The following is a 20,831-nucleotide window of genomic DNA, read 5'->3' on the forward strand; positions in this document are numbered from 1 at the left end:
TATATATATATATAATCCTCCATATTCACAGGACAATACATTCCTCACACCCAGGTTTTTATTAAGCTTCTCACATGTATTTAAGCATATATACTAATCTGACATGCAAACACAGTTGTCAGGAGCCAGATTTTTTTTCCTCCAGACAGCTGTGACAGTTGAAGGTTGATGGATTTCACAGAAATGTTTCAAAACTTATTTCCAATTCTAAGCATGGTAATAAAACACTTGCCAAAAGTTCTAACCATACTGACAGCATGTGCCAGAAACATACAAAATACAGGAAATTTGAAGAGTACATCAGATAAAGCAACATGTAGGAGAACAGACCTTGTAAGAGCTACGCTGCGGTACGACACTGCACACCTCTCACAACAGATTTCTGGGGTCTTAAACAGGAATAGGAGTGCTAGTGGTACAGACCTTTAACAAGTAAAAAAAAAAAGCATAGGGGATGTTTCCGATGGTCTGCCTACAAGGGAAACAAGGTTAACATTTGAGATCAATTCTCCTGAAGCCTAAAAAATAACCCCTTTCTTGCTCAGGTTTATTCTTGCAGTCCATGCTTTCTTAGTGTAAATGTGATACCACCATATGTGAATTAAGATGAAATCTATTCACGACTGATCCAAAGTTCAGAAGAGAGTATCTTTTACCACATTAACATCACGTACAAACAACGAGACTGAAAATGTTATTGTAACTGAACCAAACCAGCACTGCTAGGCATCTTGCTTCCATTTGTGGCAGTCAGAAGTTTCCCAGGTGGATAATCCACAGACAAATCAGTTTTAGATGTTACATATTACCCTATCCACATCTGTTGTATGAGGAACACACTCCTGAGACAGTACGTCCCTACCCCTGTGTCATCCTGCTATGAGTAACTTGTTTAAGGCCTGCAGAAGTCCTTGCTTTAGCTGGGGGCGAACCTCCTAGTCCAGTGTCCCGTGCAGGCAACACTTAACTGAAATAGTCATAAGGGAGTGAAGTAACAAGCTTCAGTTTGGCAGCAGCAGTAGATTCATAATGATTAAGTGGAGCAGTAGTTACAGATTCAAAACAAATTAGGTATCCACAGTATATGTACAGTATAATTAACTTCTCAAAAGAGTTTTTTCATTGCTATATTTTAAAGGTTGCCTTCAAATTACAGATAAGTCCTTTAAATGCTTGAAAGGCATAAAAATTCCCCTTCCCACACAAAACCCCAAACAATGTATTTTAGTTTCAAAAATATTTTGAATTCACAAACAAGCCTGGTATCAGTTAATCTGGTAAAATAGCTACGTGCTAAATAAAAGCACATCTGGTGGAGAGAGCGCAAAGAATGTTAGGAGTGTGCTTAGTTTTTGCTTGCAGCATCTGGCAGTGGGTAGCAGGACAGAGGCAGGAATCTCAGTGGGTCTCCTCCTGTGTCTGTTCCGCAATAGTTTCTGTGGCACTGGCATTGGCAGCAGAGTTGAGAACTTCACCAAAGTCTCCCCCGGCAGGTTTGCTTCCTCCAACTTTAGACTAGAACACAGAGAGTGCCTCAGCATAAAAATGCAGTTACTTGGCATGGCAAACACGGCTAACCATATAGAACCAGTACCTCTGCATGAGTAAGTTTAACAACTCTTCTCAGCAGAGCAGCTTTTCCAGGACTGGGCTGCCTCCACAATACTCTAAAGACAAGTCTTTAAGTATCACGTGGAAAACAATCAGCAGCAGCAGATTAACAAAGCAGTTTCCCTGTGACTTAGAGGTACACAAAGCATCAATCAGCCCTGACTCCAGGGAGTGTGAAGGTTGACACACTTGTCAGTTAAAAATGGATACAGGTGCGCAGCCTTTCAAGTCATTTACACTTTGAAAGATTCAGAGTTAAAACTCACTTCTGTATTGCTCAAGAAAGAACCTTGAACAGTTTTCAGTCTCAACAGCAATTCTTGAGATCATCATTGGAGCACAGCAACTATTTTGCTTTCTCCAGGTGATGTATTTGCCTTTTCACTTGCCTCTACAGTATACCCTATGGGATGGCAGGAGTGTTAATGCCACTTAGTTTGCAAGAGAACGCCTAGTTCCTCACACTATCCCTTGCATGCTTCTCACCCAACCAGTGTGCCCACAAGAACAGGCAAATCTGGTTCCGGTTACATGTATTAGTTATTTTTAAAGTCATTTTTTACCTGGAGAAGCTATTTATAGATGTTTCTGGCACTGGAGGCTTTTGTGAGTAAATTTTAAATTCAGGTACAAAGTCCTTGCATATTTTATGCCAGAAATAAGAGAAACATCCCAAACTATATTCCTGTGTAGGATACTAGTCCTTAGGAAGGCACGGAAATGAAAGCTGAGACCATTTTGGATACATACTATAGCGTGCTATACGACTGTTCATGCAGGTTAGCTACCTGTTAACTAGCTTCTAGTTAAAGGCATCCTCCTGTAAGAGGTGCAGTAAGCCCATTTTTTATTCTCAAATCATTAGGCAGAGAAACCATTTCCACAATACTTTAAAAGATTTCATCTAAGCACCTTCAGCAGTTTACCAATAACTAAAACACAGGCTACCCAGAGTCTACTTAGCTTTCTCTCCACATCCACAGCTCCACAATCACCAAGGAGTTTTAGTAATGCTTACCTTTAAGTTTTCAACTTTTTCCTCAAAGGATTTGAAAGTAGGAGAATTTCTAGGAAAGTTTAAAAAAACAAAACAAAACACAACAGAATTAAAACCATATCTGGCTAGTCTATAAATGTCAGAAAACAAGCAGACAGTTGCTTTTTCCAATATCAACATGAATTTCATTTGTTTGGGGCTCTTGCCTGGTTTTAAGGGTAGCCTAAAAATAGTTTAGATTTCAATCTCTTCAAGACTACAAAAAATTCAAACACACTCAAGTTGCAGCTCATTTGTATGTCTAGCAACTAAGCATTGCCAGGCTCAGTGATAGGATCTTTCATCACAACATGGAAGGGAGAACTAGCAAGTGTTTTAGGTTTAGCTTATTATTCCCAGTGATTTCAAACAAGTTTCTGGCTTAAAGGATTTGTTCAGAAAAGCTTAGCCATCACTTCTGGTTAGCCTAGTACTTTATTGCTGAAGAAAGCTTGTCATCAGAGTTTTTTCACTGTTACAGAAGAACTAGTTTAATTTAATAGGCTACGCATTCAATTAACAAAACATGGTTCACAGTGGCATTTTCTGCTAACATGTTAAATTTAAGGCAGAGTTCCCCTTGCCTTTTAACTGCTAGAGACAGCTGTGATTACAAATGCTAAGTTCTGCATATGAAGAGCAGGACAGCTTGGGATTTTCAATGCTGAGGGCCAGTGTATTATTTATTAGGGCCAGAAGAGTGGTTTAATGCTACAATGAGCTGTCACTGCCATTTGCAAGTTTGTGCAATAGCTTGTACACGTTTTCTGCCTCCATGCAGGATGGAAAGTGCTTGCCTTCAGTGGACCAGGACTAAGGATTCATAGCAGACTTGGGAAAAAAGTTATTACATAAAGATGAAAGACAGGAGGGTTTTTTCAAAAGAGCCCTTAAGCTTCCCTTCCCCCTCTGCTTGGTATTTGTGTAGGGCACCCACACATAGCAGTACTCTCTCATTTGGGAAAGCACACAGTGACATATATATATATAGCAAACCAGGTTCTCAGGAGATGGAGGGGGACAGTGCCAAGCAAGGAGAGAGAGAAAAGGCAAGCACTCCAAGTCAGCAAGAGACTTTTTGTGAAACTCACTTTCATTGTTCTAAAACAGATGCCAAGCTATTGCCTTTTAAGCTTGGAATCATTTAGTAGCATTAAATTTCTAACAGGCAGGGAAAAGTTGTTATAGTTCTCCAAACAGCAGGAAAGTGCACTTGGTCACATTCCAGATGTGTGATAACCACCACCATTAAGCAGAAATAAACCAAATTTTATCCTATATGTTAGTACAGGAAATCCATTACAAAGTTGGGTGGCTCTTTTGGGTTTGTTTTAAATCTGTGTTAGTTGAATTAAGTTCAATTTGACTTGATTCCACACATGAAAATAAATAAACCCAACACCTAGATTATGCATACATTACCTCATAATAGGCATGCTAATTGAATGTTGTATGGAGCGTATACTAAATGCCAGCATTAAGAAAAAAGAAAGCGAGAAGTTAGTTTAAGTGACAGACAGAAAAAAATCGGCTTAGAGAGCGGCTTCTGGATACTATCTTTGGTAAATAGCCAGTCTTTCTTACACAGTCTTATATAGTAACTGCTTGGTTTTGCCTTTTTAAATTGCTCAGCCATGCACACACACAAGTACAACAGAGCAAAAGCTGCAACAACTTTTATCCTTTTTAGAAAGATTCAAGTGCCATGCTTGTTAGTACATATCCTGCTTAGCTGCAGAAGTCTGTCTGCGCCTTCAGTTCCTCAAGCAATGAGTCATGCTGCATTTAGTTTTGAAAATATCAAGTAGAAAGTGAACACTCACGAGTCTTATCAATCAACTAATCTTTCTACTGAAAGAATTACTGCTATATTCAGAAGGCTTCCATTTCAATTCAGCATAAGACTTCCATAATCATCAATACAAATTATCTACTCATCAATACAAATTATGTAGCAAGAGCAGTCACATCGATCTGTATTCAAGGTCAGGTTTATGCTCACAGCAGGGAGAAAATCCTAGTCTTAACCCCGTTCTGAAATTCATGGAGGATTTCTGTAACCCGACAATGTTGTTATACAGTTACTGTTTGTTTAGTGACAACACACACCTACTCCTACAAGGTGACTGGATATGGATTAAGGAGCTCACAAATAACTTCAAGACCATCTGGAATCTAATTTAGTTGCATATTCTAGATAAATTCCTCACATTTGATGCACTTCCAAAACTCCAATTAGTATCTCAGCACAACGGAAGATACATTCACAGAAGCAAAAAGGTTCCATGATTCATTGCAGAACAAGTTTCAAGAGGTTCCTTCTGGAGGCTCATCAGTAGAATACAGTGGTGGGAAAAAAAATTACACATACAAAAAGTTCCCTCAAGGTTGGGATCCCTTAAGGCAGTTGCACAACTGAAGGTTGGTTTGTAGGTACCGTGTACCAGAAATCAGATACACAAACACCAGATGCTGTCCTGACACACGTCAGTAACGTGTGGCCATGTTTCATCCTTTTCCCCGGCCCGATTTCTGCTGGTTTTCATCTTTACAGATTGTTTGGCTTCCACAAGCCTTTCCAGAGCACATAGAAGCTGACTGTCTTCTGGAGCTCTGTGATGTAGATTACTACAAATTCTGGTCTTGCTATGTGCCAAGTTTTAGTGCAGAACTAGGCCGATACTAACTAGTTCTCTTTGTCCAGTTGTGCTCAGCCACTTCCCCTCGCACTGCAAGAAGTGCCTCCCTGCAAGAAGTTTAAGGCTAAAGAGGGTGAAAGTTACTGGATTAGATAAATGAACTGGATTAGATAAATGCAGTTGATCTTTTAACATCAAATCACCTGTTCTTCAAGTACTGCAAAGCACTAATAAGCCTTGAAAAGCTTTACAAGGAAAACTTGTATTTCTTTTCACAAATGATGCCACATGAAAGCACTCGCTCAACTAGGCCATCAAGTTGGGCAGTTTCAAGAAGTGAAGCCCTTTTTATGATGCTTACAAGCAAATGTAAAACCAAAAAAGGCATAAGTTGCTCTCCAGCCTTCCATGTATTTCATAGCACATTAAAAGCTTTGCTGTCCTTTACACAATTATTTTTATAGCTACTACATTGCCTCACATTTTGAAAATGCACAAGGAGGTGTGCCACAGTCCCTGCCTGGAAAACAGGGGCTTCAGAGCGCATAAGCACTAGTTACTTGGTTTTGTTAATAGTTAGGTTTCCAGCCGATATGCTGATAAATTATGATATTCAGGAGCCCATGATCATACCAGACTTCCAAAGCAAGCAAAGAAACTTACTCTGCAATCTCAGAGAAGGGCAAAGATGAGGACTTTGGTTCCATAACATGAAAACAGTGCAGGAGGAGCTAAGTGCAAAGTCATGATGGCTCAAGAAGTTTGCCCAGAGCTACATCTTGGTACTAGTGCTCTTCTGCACATAATGCTGATGTTGCCTACACAAGGATGGCTAGCTCATCAAAAGTTCAAGATATTCTTATAAAGGAATTAAGAGAAACCTAAGAAGGAAGAGTTCATTTTCAGCGTAACAAAAAGCAAATGGAAGCAATGATGCACTGACTTTGCACTACCAGTCCTCTCCCTTCCTCTCCATTTTAGTTCTTTCCAAGTTCACAATTCCACCACCTGCCTTTACTCCCTTTCGCAACTCCCTCCAAAATCACTTTGCAGTGCAAGAATGAAGAACTGCATGCGATGTCTGCTGCATGGAGCACGTGGAAATAGTCCAACACAGAAGAAATTACGCCATTACAGCTGAGAAGTCACTAAGCTAAAACAGTACAAGAAAAGTGAAGCCACAATGAGAAGCCACATAAGTGTTGAAAAATAAAAATGCACCCGCATATTCAGTATTTGTTCAGTTAAGTATCAGGCCCACCAATTCTCATTTCCAGGAAAGAACCTGAACATCTAAAACTTTAGGAAGTCCAGGCTTGTGCAGTCTTTAAGTAGACACCACTTGAATATTCACATAACCCTGTGACCTGAATTCACTGGTTGAATCCCAGATGAACTTGTTATTCATGAAAGCGAAAATCCCAAGGCTTTTTAATCTCCTGTTTAAGTGCAACTAAGATATTGAACAGCACTAATTCTCCTCTCCCCCCCCCCCTTTTTTTTTTTTCTAAAAGTCACCTGCTCCAGAATTTATAACTCTACCTTGAATTTCCATTGCCATGATTCTCCCCAAGAAGCACACCAACAGTGTGGACTCCTCTGGCCCTGTTACATTCCCTCCCCGTGGCCTAGTTTCTGATAGAAGAGTACTCAACACCCACCTAGCCACTAACTTGAGTAATTAGGACACTCTTCTTTTGAAGTATTAAATTCCTGAAGTGAGTGCTGTGAGTCTGTGCTTGTCCTTGTCAAATGCAACAGCCAAATACTAGTAGGGGAACACCAAAGCCTTAAGGAAGAAATGTGAACCTTGTTAAGTGAGCAGCCGAGCTCTGCATCCAAAAGGTATAGAGACATCTTCCAGATCCCCTTTGTCTTCCTGATGCTAAAGGGGAGGTACTTCAGACAGGCTGCTATTCTTATGCTTGAGCAAAGGGAGCTCATTTCAGAGTCTGAGTTCTGATAGTGCCCTGTGGCACTGCCCATCTCCTCCCCAGCCACTGCCCCTGGGGCTATAGCTCCTAGTTAGCATTCTGGGAGCTAGATCCCTACATCTGGAACAGGTTGCCCAAGGAAGTTGTAGATGCCCCCTCCCTGGAAGTGTTTAAGGCCAGGCTGGATGAGGCTTTGAGCAGCCTGGTCTAGTGGAAGGTGTCCCTGCTGATGGCAGGGGGGTTGGAACTAGATGATCTTTAAGGTCCCCTCCAATCCAAACCATTCTATGATTCTATGATCTTTCTAGAGATCCTACTGCTGTCCTTAGCTACGTAGTGAGAGTACAGAAAAGATGAAGACAGACTCTGAGGTGTGCATAGATGGGATGAGAGGCAAAAGGAAGAAGTTGCTACACAGGAATTTTAACTACTGAAAACTTAACTCTGAATATTTGCTTTGACTTGGCAGATAAAAGGCAATACAGCCAGGGTAACTAAAATACTCAGTGCCTGGAGCTGTTAAGGTAAGCAACTCAAAGATAAGGACTGTTTCACTGGACAAACTACAACAGAGAATGCATAAACTACTTTACATTTAGACTCTAGTGATTTGATTAGTCACAATGCTAAACAACCATTGTAACAGACACAAAAAAGGGAAAATTTCTACTCTGTCAAGGCACAAACACTGTACAGACAAAGAGAAGGAGGAATTCTGCATGCCATTGACCTCAAAACCATATTCTGTCTCTTTACAAAAAAACTTGCAGAATCATTTTAAGATTCCTTTCTTACAAGGAAGAGAGACTAATTGATTATTATGTATTCTCAAGATTTCTTGTTCTGGGATAGTTACCAGGTAAACATGAAGAAACACCTTCCCTGACATTAAGAGAGCTTCAGTTTTACATTAACTAACACTGGGGAGAAAAAAAAAAGGCAAAAAAAAAAAAAAGAAAGTCCTTTTTACATACAAAACTTATCTAAAAATTTTAATGCAGACAGTCTGACTACATGCTTAGTTTCAGAAACAATTCTTGTGCCCACCTTACCTAAAGGAATGTGAAAATGCCTGTAGTCTGCACAATGCCAGAGTAAGCATTAAAGAGAAAAAGGAAGTTCTGATAAATCTGAAGAAAAATGAGTAACTGTGTAACTGGACCTCAAAGTGTTTTCTCACTAGACTTCAAAAAGCAAGAAAGAGGTTAATGGCAGCACTTTAAAACAGAGGGCTGATTTTATTTCATTTATGCTTGCTTTCCAATGCAGCATTATTCTGTTAGAATGTGTGAATTTTTATTTGGTCAATAATTGAAAAATAAGTTTGATCCACTATTCCCAACAAGCTAGAAGCAGAGATGAATAGTTGTGTATGTTCCAGTAGTAAAAATTATATAATCAAACAAAGAATTGTAAGCTAAGCACAAGACTGGATTGCATCCAGGCAAAGTTTTGCATGCAGCTCATAATAGCGCTAAAAGTGACCACCAAAATTACCTAATTTGCATGAAGTGCTGTGTCATTTGACACAAAGTTAAAGTACCAATATTTAAGAATTAAAAAGTGCCAATAGTCTATTAAAAAGGTAATAAAATCAAGCCACTGCTATGAGGTAGAACAGCTTACAAATAAAACACATCTGAAATGAATCCACACACACGACAAAAAAAACCAACCAAACAAACAAAAAAACCCAACCAGTTAAAGACATTAGTGGTTTAAATGTAGTATTCCACAAGCTGAGAAAGTCAGAGAACAGAAATGACAATGCTATGAGCATCACACAGGGGCAGGCTGAGATTCTTCCACCTGCAATCCTACCAGAAAAATGCAAGTAGCAGTGGAGGCAATAGTACCAGATGTTGCTTCTCTTGCATATCTAACACCACGGAACTCTTCCGCATCAGCAAGAACATACAAGCGGATTTTGCAGCAAGTTACTCAGATCTCCTAAAACAGACACTGAGGGTTCTTGATAGGTTAACTTTTAGAAGTGCTAGTTATGTTAACAGCATACATTTATTTCAGTGATCACCTGCTTAAATAAAAAATGCAACTACTTGGGAAAAGCTAAAGAAACTTACCTGACATCTTCAAACTTCTTGGTTATGACTGAACCAACAGATGAAAAGGCAGCAGAAGCCTTCTGACCAGCCTGAGACAGGGTTTCTGATGTTTTCTTGTACCTGCGTTCAAACAAAATTAAGTCTGTACTTATTTTAATAGAACACATAAGGAATCTTTAGTGTATGCAAATTTGTATCAAACCCAGAGGTATCCTTCAACTTTGGGGTCAAATGGAGAAGCTACTTAAGAGATTATTTTTGAGCCATTGCAGTCCCTTCTGGCTACAGCATCTCCACCACCTCAGACTTCAGATCAGGTTCACCAACATGCACCTACTACCCCATCCCCAGAACAGATGCTCTCTGCTATTATAAGATTTCAAAAAATAAAACCAGCACACATACACAACCAAACCAAACCAAACAACCCCAAGCCCACACACGGAAAAAAAAAAAAAAAAAAAAGAGAAGTCTATTTTTGGTGCCAAGTGTCTAAAATCTTGTACCAAATGGTTTTGTCAATAAACTTCACCATAAAAAGTTTGAGGTACATCCTGTTACATTCTGTGTAGTCATTAACTGCAGAAGACAGTTCACTCTAGACCCTAAGCTAACAGTTGTGTTTGGCAAGAACATTAACTGTGACTTTGCCCTGCTCCTGCACAAGCTCAGTTTACAACAGTTTTTCAGGCTGGAAAAGACGGGTATTCTGTTATACTTAGGTGGCACTTTGGTATCTCAGTAATGGTATCTCAGGTCTGTCAGACAAAAAGTGTATTAGAATCACCCATATTATGGTCAATCATTCTTATTTTGCATGAGATGATATGGCTAATAAGTGGCCTTCTTGAAATAAATTTCTGATGATTCATCCAGGTAAGTTTTAGTGCAACTTAACTTCGTGTGATCTACACTCATGTAGTTTCACAAGAACAGAGGGTTTAGACACGACACAGGAACTACACAGTTTGCACCTCAGCAGCCGAGACAATCATCGTGAACTGGTACATACGCTGTGGTTGACGTAACATCTTGCCAGCTTTTGGTAATGTTCTGCCTTAGTTCCTGTAATGAGTTAATTCCCAGCTTTCTCTTGATTTCTGCTAGATGCTTCTCTTTGGCAGCTAGCACTTGTGAGAGCGTTTGGATTTCCTCTTCCACCTGTGGCAGCAGAGTTGATGAGAGGTAAGTTAACAAGCAATACACCCATCCATTTAACTAGGTATTTATTTAAACATGTACTAGGCATCAGTAATGGGAGGGCTAACATGTTTTTAACATTGCCTCACAGTTGTTTCTAAATACTAAAAGGGAAATCCAACATGGTTTACAACAAGAGCTAGCTAGTGAGAAAGTAATCTACCTGCAGCTAGCTCTGGTACTGGAATATGCACAAGGGATTTGGAAACTAAGACTATATATTTAGAAATCTTTACCTTCATACCACATTAGCCTATGTGAAGCTTGAAGATTAGTCAAACCTGGGATAAATGCCAAGTCTACACTCTCCTTCCACGTCAGAAGAGATACCAATGTACGACCAGTATCAAGAAGCTCAGAGCGTGTCTGGTCCATACACAGGTTTTGTCTCCTTGCTTGAGCAGAAAGGTTCCTTTGTGGCTTAAGCCAGCAACTGCAGGCTGGATCCAGCCACAGGACTGCCTTCCCAGAGTGGGGGTGGAAATGGTGGCAGACTGAGATGCGGTTTTTTGTTTGTTTGTTTAAAAACAACCAAAAAAACACCAAACAAAAAAGCTCACAACCATAAAAACACAGCACGTGTTCAGCAACTAGAAAACTGTATTGTTTGTATCCTTCCTTCTTTATGCAGATGGTCACTTAAGCCTCTCACAGAAACATGACCAGACCACGATCAGAAGTGTCAGAGGAGTTATATGATGCCATTCAGTGGGCTGTACACATGTGAAGGAGGCACTAAGACCATACGTATAAAGGCATACATCCAACCCTACTTCCTCATCCAGACTGGACCACCCTATTTAGAGTAGCAGGCTTCCCACTGATTTAAGCTCCTTTGAGGAAATACCAGTATCTTCAGTGCACCTTTGTTTTGGATACTTGTCCAAAGTCCAGCATGACACACCCCAGCAGGACCAGATTTCCCCCACCATCTTCAGCTGATTGGTTTGGCATGAAATAATACTCAGGACTACCAAAACCAAGACTGCATTTAATGTGCTCATTTCACAGCTAACCTTCACCTGTTAACCTTAGGTTTAAGTTAGTGTCTTTTATTAGGGTTCTGAAGTCACATAGAGCTCCAAAAGAAAAAAGACTAGCAACTCTAAAAAGCCTGACTTTGACAACTTCTGAAATACATGTATCAGGCTTGAATATCTGACTGTCCTTCGAATAGTACCACTTTAACTCACTCTTAAAAAAACTTCTGCTATATGAATTATGGACAAGAATAGTTACATGGTTAGACATTAGCAAACCAGTGACTACACGGATATTAGTGCAAAACATCCTTCATGAAAACAACAGCTTTAGTTACTCCACACCAGCTAAGACAATATTTGGTTTTGGCTTCCAACCGTGTTCTCTTTGACAGCTTATTTAACCCCTTCTCACTTGAGGAAAGAAAGGGTTAGGCATTTATGCATCTTGGTTTAAGACCTGTACACTCACCACTTTCAGCTTAATTCCCCATAGCTAGAACTGGATGTTCTTTTCTCCCTGACACCTTCCCTTTCCCTCCCTGCAATACACAGGAGTGCTGTACCCAGCTTTAGACACTCACAGAATAAATATGCAAAGCATTAACTGTATGTTCAGTTACAGGACAGCATTATCCCAGATTTTCACTGTCAAAACCAGTTGAAGAGACTGGTTGAGCTCAACTATTTGCAAGAGACTTACCTTAGCAAGCTCTTTTCTTAGCTCATCCTGTTCTTCTTCTGACAGTGTTTCTGCCATGCCAACGGTAGCAGCAGCATCCTCTCCAACCTCAGGTATAGAATCACTTCTCAGCAGCCCTTGAAGTGAACAAACCATTAAAAGTTAGATCACCACATGTCTGCCAGATACCAGCTAATGTTAATATACAGCCCTTTTGTGCCAGTGCACAAAGAAAACCGATGAGAGGACACCAAAGTCACGCTCCCCGAGTACGATGGCGTACAGGAAGCCAGAGGCGTTTTACTGGCTGTTCTGTTCTATCAAGTTGTATTAAAGCTCAATATAATTGCAACAGCTGCTCTAATAGGAGACTGGAAACGTGCTGAGAACAACATATCCCACTACTCTGATAGAGACCAAGGTGCAGAATGCTACATCCCTACCAGCAGTTCCTACACAACCTCTGCCCAGGAATCCATGTGCTCTCTGCTCTCGCTCATTCATGCGGCACAGAAACTCTGGAAGTGCTGGAGGTTCTCAAGACCCCCATGCAGAGGCTCCCTCCCTCACTGCTCTCAAGATCAGATTAAAAAAAGCCCATTTGCAGCATACTGGGAGCAGTCACTGCAACAAGCAAGCTCAGCAACAGCAGAGAAAAGGGTTGCACTGCCAAGTACGAACTCTTCCCCCGTACCCTGCTCAACCTCTCTGTCTCTAGTAAGGGGGACCACTGTGGCTGGAAGGTCGCAGATATCATGGCACTAGAAGCAAGCTGCTGGTTTGCACCTGGACATTAAGATAGATGAGAAGCCTGGAGAAGGAGGTTGGCAACACAAGGATGTCACTTCAAAGAGGTGGAGTGCTGAGAAGGGACTGATGATGGTGTGCATCCACTCACACTGCTGCCTCTTCCCCTTCCAAATCCAATAACCAAAACTCTGCCAAACCCTTCTGTATGAATCCCAAACATCCCTATGGTCTTCCTCAACTTTCATCCTCACAGCTTCAGGGAAAGGAAGAAAAATGGTATTATGTGTATTACTATGATGCGCTGACTTTAAAGATTCGTTTGTTCTTACTCCTTGGTGCCTGCAGTAGTATCACTTTAAACATCTTTTAATGCAACAAACAGACTTTCCAGCAAAAGATTTCCCATTTTTAATCTTTGCAGCTGACACTTAAACATACAGTTTGACAGAATTGAAGGAATTCTGTTTGAATTTGCAAAGAGACCAGTTTGCAGAGAGACTGCCTGCTGGAATGGTTGTGGATTCCCAGAACTAATTCTCTATCCAAGAGGTAAAATAGCTTTATAGGTAATAAAAAATAAATATAATAAATAAAAATCTTAAAATAGATTAAAAAAAACCAACAGGAGGATTGTTTGTTTGTAAGGGGAGGTGTGTATGTATATTTGTAGATATATGTATATAAATACATAATTCAGACAAGTTGAAGACATATTAAGTAATGTTCCCTTACCACTCACTACAATAATTAACCAGATGAAATTCCATCCTCATTTCAGTAGCTTCTGACAGCATTCTATAATACCAGTTGGTCTGGGAATCCAAAAACTCATTAATGTGCAGTGAGACCACTACTACGGCTTCACTGTGAGACTTGATATCAGATAGCTACATCACAATCAACTGAGAAGTTGGGGAAAAAAAAGATTCTGTGAGTCTGCAGTTACTTGTAGGTATTCCACAAAGCATGCTCCTAGCAGCTCTCGAGCCTAAGAAATGAAGAGGCCTTGTCCTTGATCAAGTTACTGAACCCAGGTAAAGCTTGATTCCACAAGTTCTTCCCAAAGCAGTGTGTTTTCTAGGCAGAAACATCCGTGTCCAGAACACTTGTCCTCTAGAAGCACGCTGCTACACGGGCAGAACATTTGTAAATTGTAAGTTACCATGGAGTACACTGAGAAGGAATCATACAGAAAGCAACTGAAACCTCCTTTTGCATTTATTTATGAAATCTATACAGTGTTTTCCCAGAGACTTACATCTGTTTTCTACACAAACATAATTTAGTTCCTACAGGTTTCCCAATATGCTATTTTCTGGCAGGAATCTAGGGGGGAAAAGAAGTTTGAGTCTAAAGCCCAAACCAAAGCACAGCACTACAGAACCAAAAGAAAGGATTACAGCACATGTCTCCAATCAGATAATTTTTGCTTTATACTTCAACATATTTCCTTTTCTTAACATCAAATGGTTAAGAATGCCGTAACTTTTTGTCAAATTGCTATTTATCTTATTAATTATATATGCCTATACTGAAGGAAAACTATCAACTTAAACTGCATTTCCCCTGACACTCTATGACGCCCAGGATGTTGGCCTCCAACTCCTGGCCTTGTTCTCCATCTGTGGCCCCTTCAGGGACCAGAGCTTTGCACTGTGAAAGCCATTTCAGAAAGTTGTCAAGCACCAGAGACCACGCTGAGTCCAGAGCATTAGCACAACCAGCTGAAAGTCTGTTCAGTCTGGTTATAGAGAGTCATCTGGATTATCTCACCAAAAATAGACCGAGTCAATCCAGCAGCAGGAAAACACGCTGGATTGTCTCCCGCAGCAACAGCTTGTTTGGGGAATGTACCTTCGCTTTGGAAAACTGGTGTTTTAAGGGAGTTTGTGCTGCTTGTTGCCTACACTGAACTTAAGACACAATGCTACGAAGCAAGGGAGTGATCTTTCCTCCCCTTCCCATTTCTAGATCTTTTAGGAAGATGTGAAACCACTGCTACCTTCATACCTCACCCTGTACATCTAACAACGCCTTTGTCTCCTCTCCTCGCCTTCTGCCCCCCTCCCGTTTATTACTTTCTCTTCAGTGCCATTTGACGTATGCAAACACCTTCCTATCAGTTTTCATTCTGGTACCTCCCCTGTCATGCCCTCTTACTGTTCACCTTTCTGCTCATTTTGTTCCTATTCTGTTGGGGAAAAAAAATTAGGAAAGGCGTATTTAGTATTGGGAAAACTTACCTAGTTATAAAGTCAGTTTGTAGGTGTTTGTATTTCCAAGACTAACACATTATTCCAGCAGTTTATTAGGTCATAACAAGTCCCACACTGAAACTAAAACACAGCTATTCTAGCTACTAAAAATAAAATTAACTCTATCCTAGCAAAACCAGGACAAGGGCATTTTTGCTAATCAGTCACATTTTCAGTACTAAGGCAGGAGCAGATGTTAGTCTGACTTCAGAGCTCTGGACAGTCCAGGAATGCAACTCCTACCTCCTCCCAAAAAAAAGCTCATAGTCGAACTTGGCCAATTACCCCAATCTTGCAGAAGCTGCCCTTTTGTTCTTAAATTTTTGCTCATTTCATTTTCCCCACAAACTGCCTTTCTACTGAGAAATTAAGACATAAGATAAAGCTGGTAAATGCACAGCACATGAGATACTACCTCCACGACACACCAGAGTTAACAGTAGGTCAACTTCTACTTTCATTTACATCTGCATTTCAGGCAAATCTTACAGATTCTTAATTCTGGTAGTTCTTTTTTTTACAGATATTAATCACTTAACTTTCCACATAGAGGTTTTTAAAAAGAAAGAGCAGGAAGTTACCAGACTTCACCAGTGTAGGTGATCCGGGCGGAGAAAGGTTTATGCTAGGCGACAGGTAAAGGTAATTTCTGTTCACTCCGGCATTGAAATCAAAGGGTGATTTGTAATCCTCATACAGATCCATGCCAGGAAATTCAGAGTGCGCAGCCACTCTCTTCTTCCACTGAAGCATTCATCTTCGCGTTCTGAGGCAACCCTGACAGCAGGATTCAGAAACTCCGCTTCTTCAGATGACACCTCCTCATAAAATTCAGCTCTCTTGTGCCTCTGTTAGATTTGATAGAGCTGTCTAGCAAGTGATTTCTTACCCACCTTGTAGCTGCTGCTGTTTACCATGGCACAAAGTTAAGTTCCTGTAAATTTATAACTGAGGCTGGACTTAAACAGGCCGTTCCTTTAACAAACATTCACAGCACACCATTCGTGGCTCCTGGAAGAGACTGGGTCCTCTGCAGAACTGCATCAAGAATTTCCAATCATTTAAATAAAAAAAGGTCAGCTGACTGCAGCTACACCAGGATATCCTTAATCTTCTAGGACACAAAAGGATTACTAGCAGTAATCTATCCTATATACCATCTGTGTACGACTTTTTCCTATGATTAATGGAAAATTCTGTGTGCGTAACTGTTTCTCCAGCTACTTCCACCAGTGTAACGACCAGTAGCTGGAACTCAGTCCCTGCTGCCCAGGTACCACACTGTAGTTGCAAGCTCAGGACACGGGAAAGCAGCACTCATCTCTGAAGACTACGCTATAAACACCACCTACCACCTAGGTTTTTTATGAAAGTGCCAATGTGCATTATGATTTTTGCCCATGAAGCTAAACATATCTAGGTATGAGGGGGTTTTATTTGTGGGGTTTTTTTTTTAAACATACATACATACATAATGGCAGTGCACTGCCCTATGTCCTTAGTGCTTCAGCCAGAGTCATTTAGAGCAGCCACTTATACCAGGAATGAGTAACACTGGAATGCACAGTCCTGATGAAATGTATTTATGTTTTGACACGTATACTATGAAGAAAGATCAACTTGGGTAAGCTGACTTCATGCTGGGGGTTTAAGATTTAGCCCTGAGAAGCAGAAGGGCTTCTTACCTAAAAAAGGCACTCAAAGTTTGGCAGTGCTTCGCTACCTTTTTTTTTTTCCTTCTTTCTCCCAAGGTCAGCTTCTTTCACTGAAAAAACCCCAAGCTTACTAGCAGTGTAGATCACCTTTACAGCCAAGCAACTATTTCCTCCCAACCCCACTCCTTCACCTGGCTTCTTCACAGCAGCCTGCACACAGAGGAGCATAATCAAATGGAAATTAATCTTTTCCTCCACCATTAGAGCAATGTTTTAAGACAGAGACAACCAGAGACATTACACCACCCTCTGCTCAAAGCCGTAGAAGTGATGGAGCCTTGCAGAATACCCAAGTCAAGCCTGGGCATTGTATTGCCTGGGGGTATGAGAAGGAGGTGTACCACTTCCCAAGTTTTAACTTCCCATTTCCACTGCAGTCCATGGGCATGGGAGCAGACCTTCCAGCTAATTAAAGAGCAGTTTGTTTAGACTGCAGACCTACATTGGTTTCTGGTGACAGTGAGAGTGCTGGAGCCTGGAACACAGGCCTCTGCTATTTTCCAAACCCACTGAAAAGAAGAAAATACAGTGCTCCTCTGCATTCCTGACACGTGGCTCCAGCATCTGCCAGAAATACTGCAAAGTTCACCCGATGAAGGTCAAAGCTTTGGTCACGGATTCTAGTTAAAGCATCCAGAGGCAGAGAACTGTAACACAGCTACAGTAATAACATACTCTCTATTAACCAAGCACGCCAATATGAACAGTCACGGATTCTGCTCTGCAGCCTTCCCTCGTGTAACTCAGCAGATGGGTGGGGGACTGTCTCTGTACAAAAGGCTCAGGCACTAGTAGTACTAACTGGATTAGGCAAAATGACAAGCTACCAGATCTGGCACACTGGAAGAGCTGGGTGTTTTCTACCGTTGGTCTCCTAACACAGAAAGAGAGTGCAAAGGTGAGGCTACCACCTAGGACTTTGTCCCAACGCCAGAGAATCATTCAGTGTAACACCAGTCAACACCAGCAGGCTAAGACAACTGAAAGGAGCCATTAGAGGAAAAAGAACCCCTTATGAAGATCTGTTCATCCCTGCTAACAATCAGGAATACTATTTCCCAGCCAAGGGCGTTTACTGGAGTCAACACTTACATTCCTGTCATTTACAAGAAACTCCCTGCATTCAGTTTTACCCCACACCATCCATTCAGAAAAAATCTGGTACTCTTCCTGCATCTTTATTGTGCAAAAGTTGGTTTCACATCCCTAGAGACATCTGGATGGCCAGTCCAAGACCACTGACCTGACCTGTCACCACTACAGAAAGAAGCGTGTATGGGGCAAAAAACACATCTTCAGTGTAGTCAGAGAGACAAGTATAGGACATTGCTCACTGCCAGAACATACCTTTGGCTTACAGAGAAGGTTTGCTGAGTTACAAATCTCAGCCTCCACATGAGAGGCTGAATTCTGCTTCTGCCCTAGCTTATGCATAGCCTAATCAGGAGCCCAGAAACCACCAGAGACAATTCTCTAGTTTTTTTAAACATTAATGTCCTAAGATCATTGCCAAGAGAGGGACCATGCAAGCACTCCTTCAAGCTACCCTCTTTGCTCAGATTAATATAGCTGATAGTGGCCATACAGCTAGGTTGCTGGAGCAAACCACCTAAACACATCAGCCTCCTGCTCTCTTACCTGCAGGATTTTACGTTGCTCCTTGCTCACTGGCAGCTACAAATCCTACCTGGTGATGAAGGAAGCTGTCTTGCTGAAAAAGCTTCTTTCTCATCACCTAGGGAAGTTTACAGTCTTCACCCTTAAGTACAAGCCAATCCAGCTGTAAAGAGAAAGGACTGCAGTCCACCCTTCCAAACCTGGTGTGGGACACTTCTAGGCTACCCGCCATCCCTAACTCATCCACTTCAGGGAAGAAAATCCTCCCCTGCCAGGCATAACAGTCAGTTTATCTGCTTCTTCCCCAGTAGTTCCTTAGCACACCCAGGGATTCAGGGCAGAGCAAGGCAGCACTCTCCCCATACTGCCTAAAGGCAGCCTGAAGAAGATAGACCCTGCTGCCTGTTGGTGTGGTGCATTTGGAGGAGGAATGAATTCATCTCCTGTGATAGTTTCACCGGGCTAGCCCTTGGCTAGCAGCCAACACAGCCATTCACCCACACCTCCACCCCCAGGGGATTGGGGAGAAGATTGGGACAAGGATAAGGAGGCTTGTAGGTTGAGATAAGGACAATTTAATAATAGAAATAAAAGAAAACTCAAAATAATACTAATACTAAAATAGTAGTGATAATAATAACAGTAACAAAAAAAGGAAATGAGTGATACCCAGTGCAACTGCTCACCACTCACCGACCAAGCCCAGACCCTTCCCAGATAACAATCCTGGAGGAGCGACAATCCCGAACCAAAACCGCAATCCTGGAAGAGCGAGAGCCTGAGTGAAAAGCCAGAGAGAGCCCAAAGAGGAAGACTCCCTCACTAATATACTGGATATGACATGATATGATATGGAATATCCCATTGCCATACTCAAATGCCAGTTTAGCTTATTAATTTAAATATTCCTCACCCCCTTAGATCTTGCATCTGTAGACTAACAGAACACAAAGTCCTTCACTTCCAGCAACAAAAATGCAAACACTGGTGTGTTATCAGTGTCTCTCTCATAACGAATCCCAGGCTGAAAAGCAAAATGCAGCACTATTCCAGCTACTGAAAAAGAACCCAGCTCTGTTCCAGCTGAAAACCAGGACATCTCCAAGGGACTTTCCAAATTAAAGTGATGGCCCTAAGAAAACAAAGCAGGATAAGGATGACAGACAGCAGCCACATGGAACCAAAAATAATGGTTTTGCTCTGCAGCATGAAGCTTTTTGATGAGTTTAGCACCTCTCAACAGTCTGAACATAGCTAGGCAACAGCAGGAACCAGGATTTCTCTACAACATGAAAACAGGCTCATTGTGAGGCCTTTTTAAAGGGCTCTCACATGACCAAAATATCCTACTGTATTGGCCTTCCTGCCCCTCGCAGTAATTCAGAGCACATGCAGCTGGCTCGAGACAGAACTGAGGCTGTAAAGCCATACCCAGCTAGATGTACCCTACCTTCCCCGTGCAAGACACTTCAGAGCTGAAGCTAAAGGTTAGAGTTCTGTTACGTGTCTTAGAGTAGTTATTGTGCATGCTCGAGTATCTTTGCTCTTTGCCCTGCATAGGAAACGCAAGTGAACCGTGGTTGTTACTGCAGGTCTCAGCTGCAAGCCAGTACCTGAAGAGATCCCGAAGCCTAAGGATGTATCTCCTCCAGAGACAAGCAGCAGTGGGGTTTTGCTCACAATGCAAGGGATTAGAACTGAAGATTTTGCTGTTCCAGAACAACTATTAATTTGCCCTTAATAACTCGGGATAACTAATAGGTTGGTACTTAAGTCATCTATGCCATTTTAGAAGTTGATGTTTGAGAAACTGGCATGAAGGCAGATAACTTCTGTCAACGATTCTTGAACAAATTACCAACAAGTTCAAATTAATGTCACAAAGTGGCTCAGGAAGGCTTGGCAAGCCCCAGCAAAGCATTACCATCAGAACTCCTACCGTTAATCATGTTGTAGTCTCCTCTGTTAAGGTTAGGAGAGCATGCTTAAAGCATTCCCAGGTAACTATTTAGCATCAGCAGTCAGCACAGACTGTGCACGTCATGAATCATATGTGAGGAAACTTCCTGCACAGCTAGAAAAGCTGTTAAAGTTTGACCAAACACTGTTAACCGGATATTTGTCTCCGACATCGCTCTTTCTTCACCTGCTACCCAGGTCTGCAGCTTCCACCTTAGCCCAAGGCTCTAGCAGCAATTTAAGTAAGGCAATATAGTATTAAAGCACTTCTACTTTGCTGGTAGCTAAGCAAGGATAAGCTGTTATGGTAGCCTTGCAGAGAAGATCCCTTTCCCACATGTAGGTCTAGCAGAACAATAGTTTGTTCATACATTAAAAAGTTGTATC

At 41.4% G+C, this 20,831-nt stretch overlaps 1 protein-coding gene across 4 annotated transcripts; it reads right to left on the reverse strand.

Moving 5' to 3' along the window:
- Nucleotides 1–670: 670 nt before the first annotated feature.
- Nucleotides 671–16,192, reverse strand: TPD52 (tumor protein D52). Of its 4 annotated transcripts, XM_010172008.1 has the most exons (8): nucleotides 15,735–16,192; nucleotides 12,170–12,285; nucleotides 10,299–10,447; nucleotides 9,305–9,406; nucleotides 8,273–8,299; nucleotides 4,070–4,111; nucleotides 2,630–2,678; nucleotides 801–1,515 (listed from the first exon to the last, which is right to left on the reverse strand). In XM_010172008.1, exons 1-8 carry the CDS (start codon nucleotides 15,904–15,906, stop codon nucleotides 1,399–1,401), a joined length of 774 nt encoding a protein of 257 aa, XP_010170310.1. In that variant the 5' UTR covers nucleotides 15,907–16,192; the 3' UTR covers nucleotides 801–1,398. The 4 variants fall into 4 exon arrangements, with proteins under 4 accessions (XP_010170314.1, XP_010170310.1, XP_010170313.1 ...); XM_010172011.1 differs by lacking the exon at nucleotides 4,070–4,111; XM_010172010.2 differs by lacking the exon at nucleotides 8,273–8,299 and having other exon boundaries at nucleotides 15,735–15,858.
- Nucleotides 16,193–20,831: the final 4,639 nt, after the last annotated feature.

The sequence above is a fragment of the Antrostomus carolinensis genome, unplaced genomic scaffold, assembly GCF_000700745.2.
Source record: "Antrostomus carolinensis isolate BGI_N321 unplaced genomic scaffold, ASM70074v2 scaffold3547, whole genome shotgun sequence".
NCBI lineage: Eukaryota > Metazoa > Chordata > Aves > Caprimulgiformes > Caprimulgidae > Antrostomus > Antrostomus carolinensis.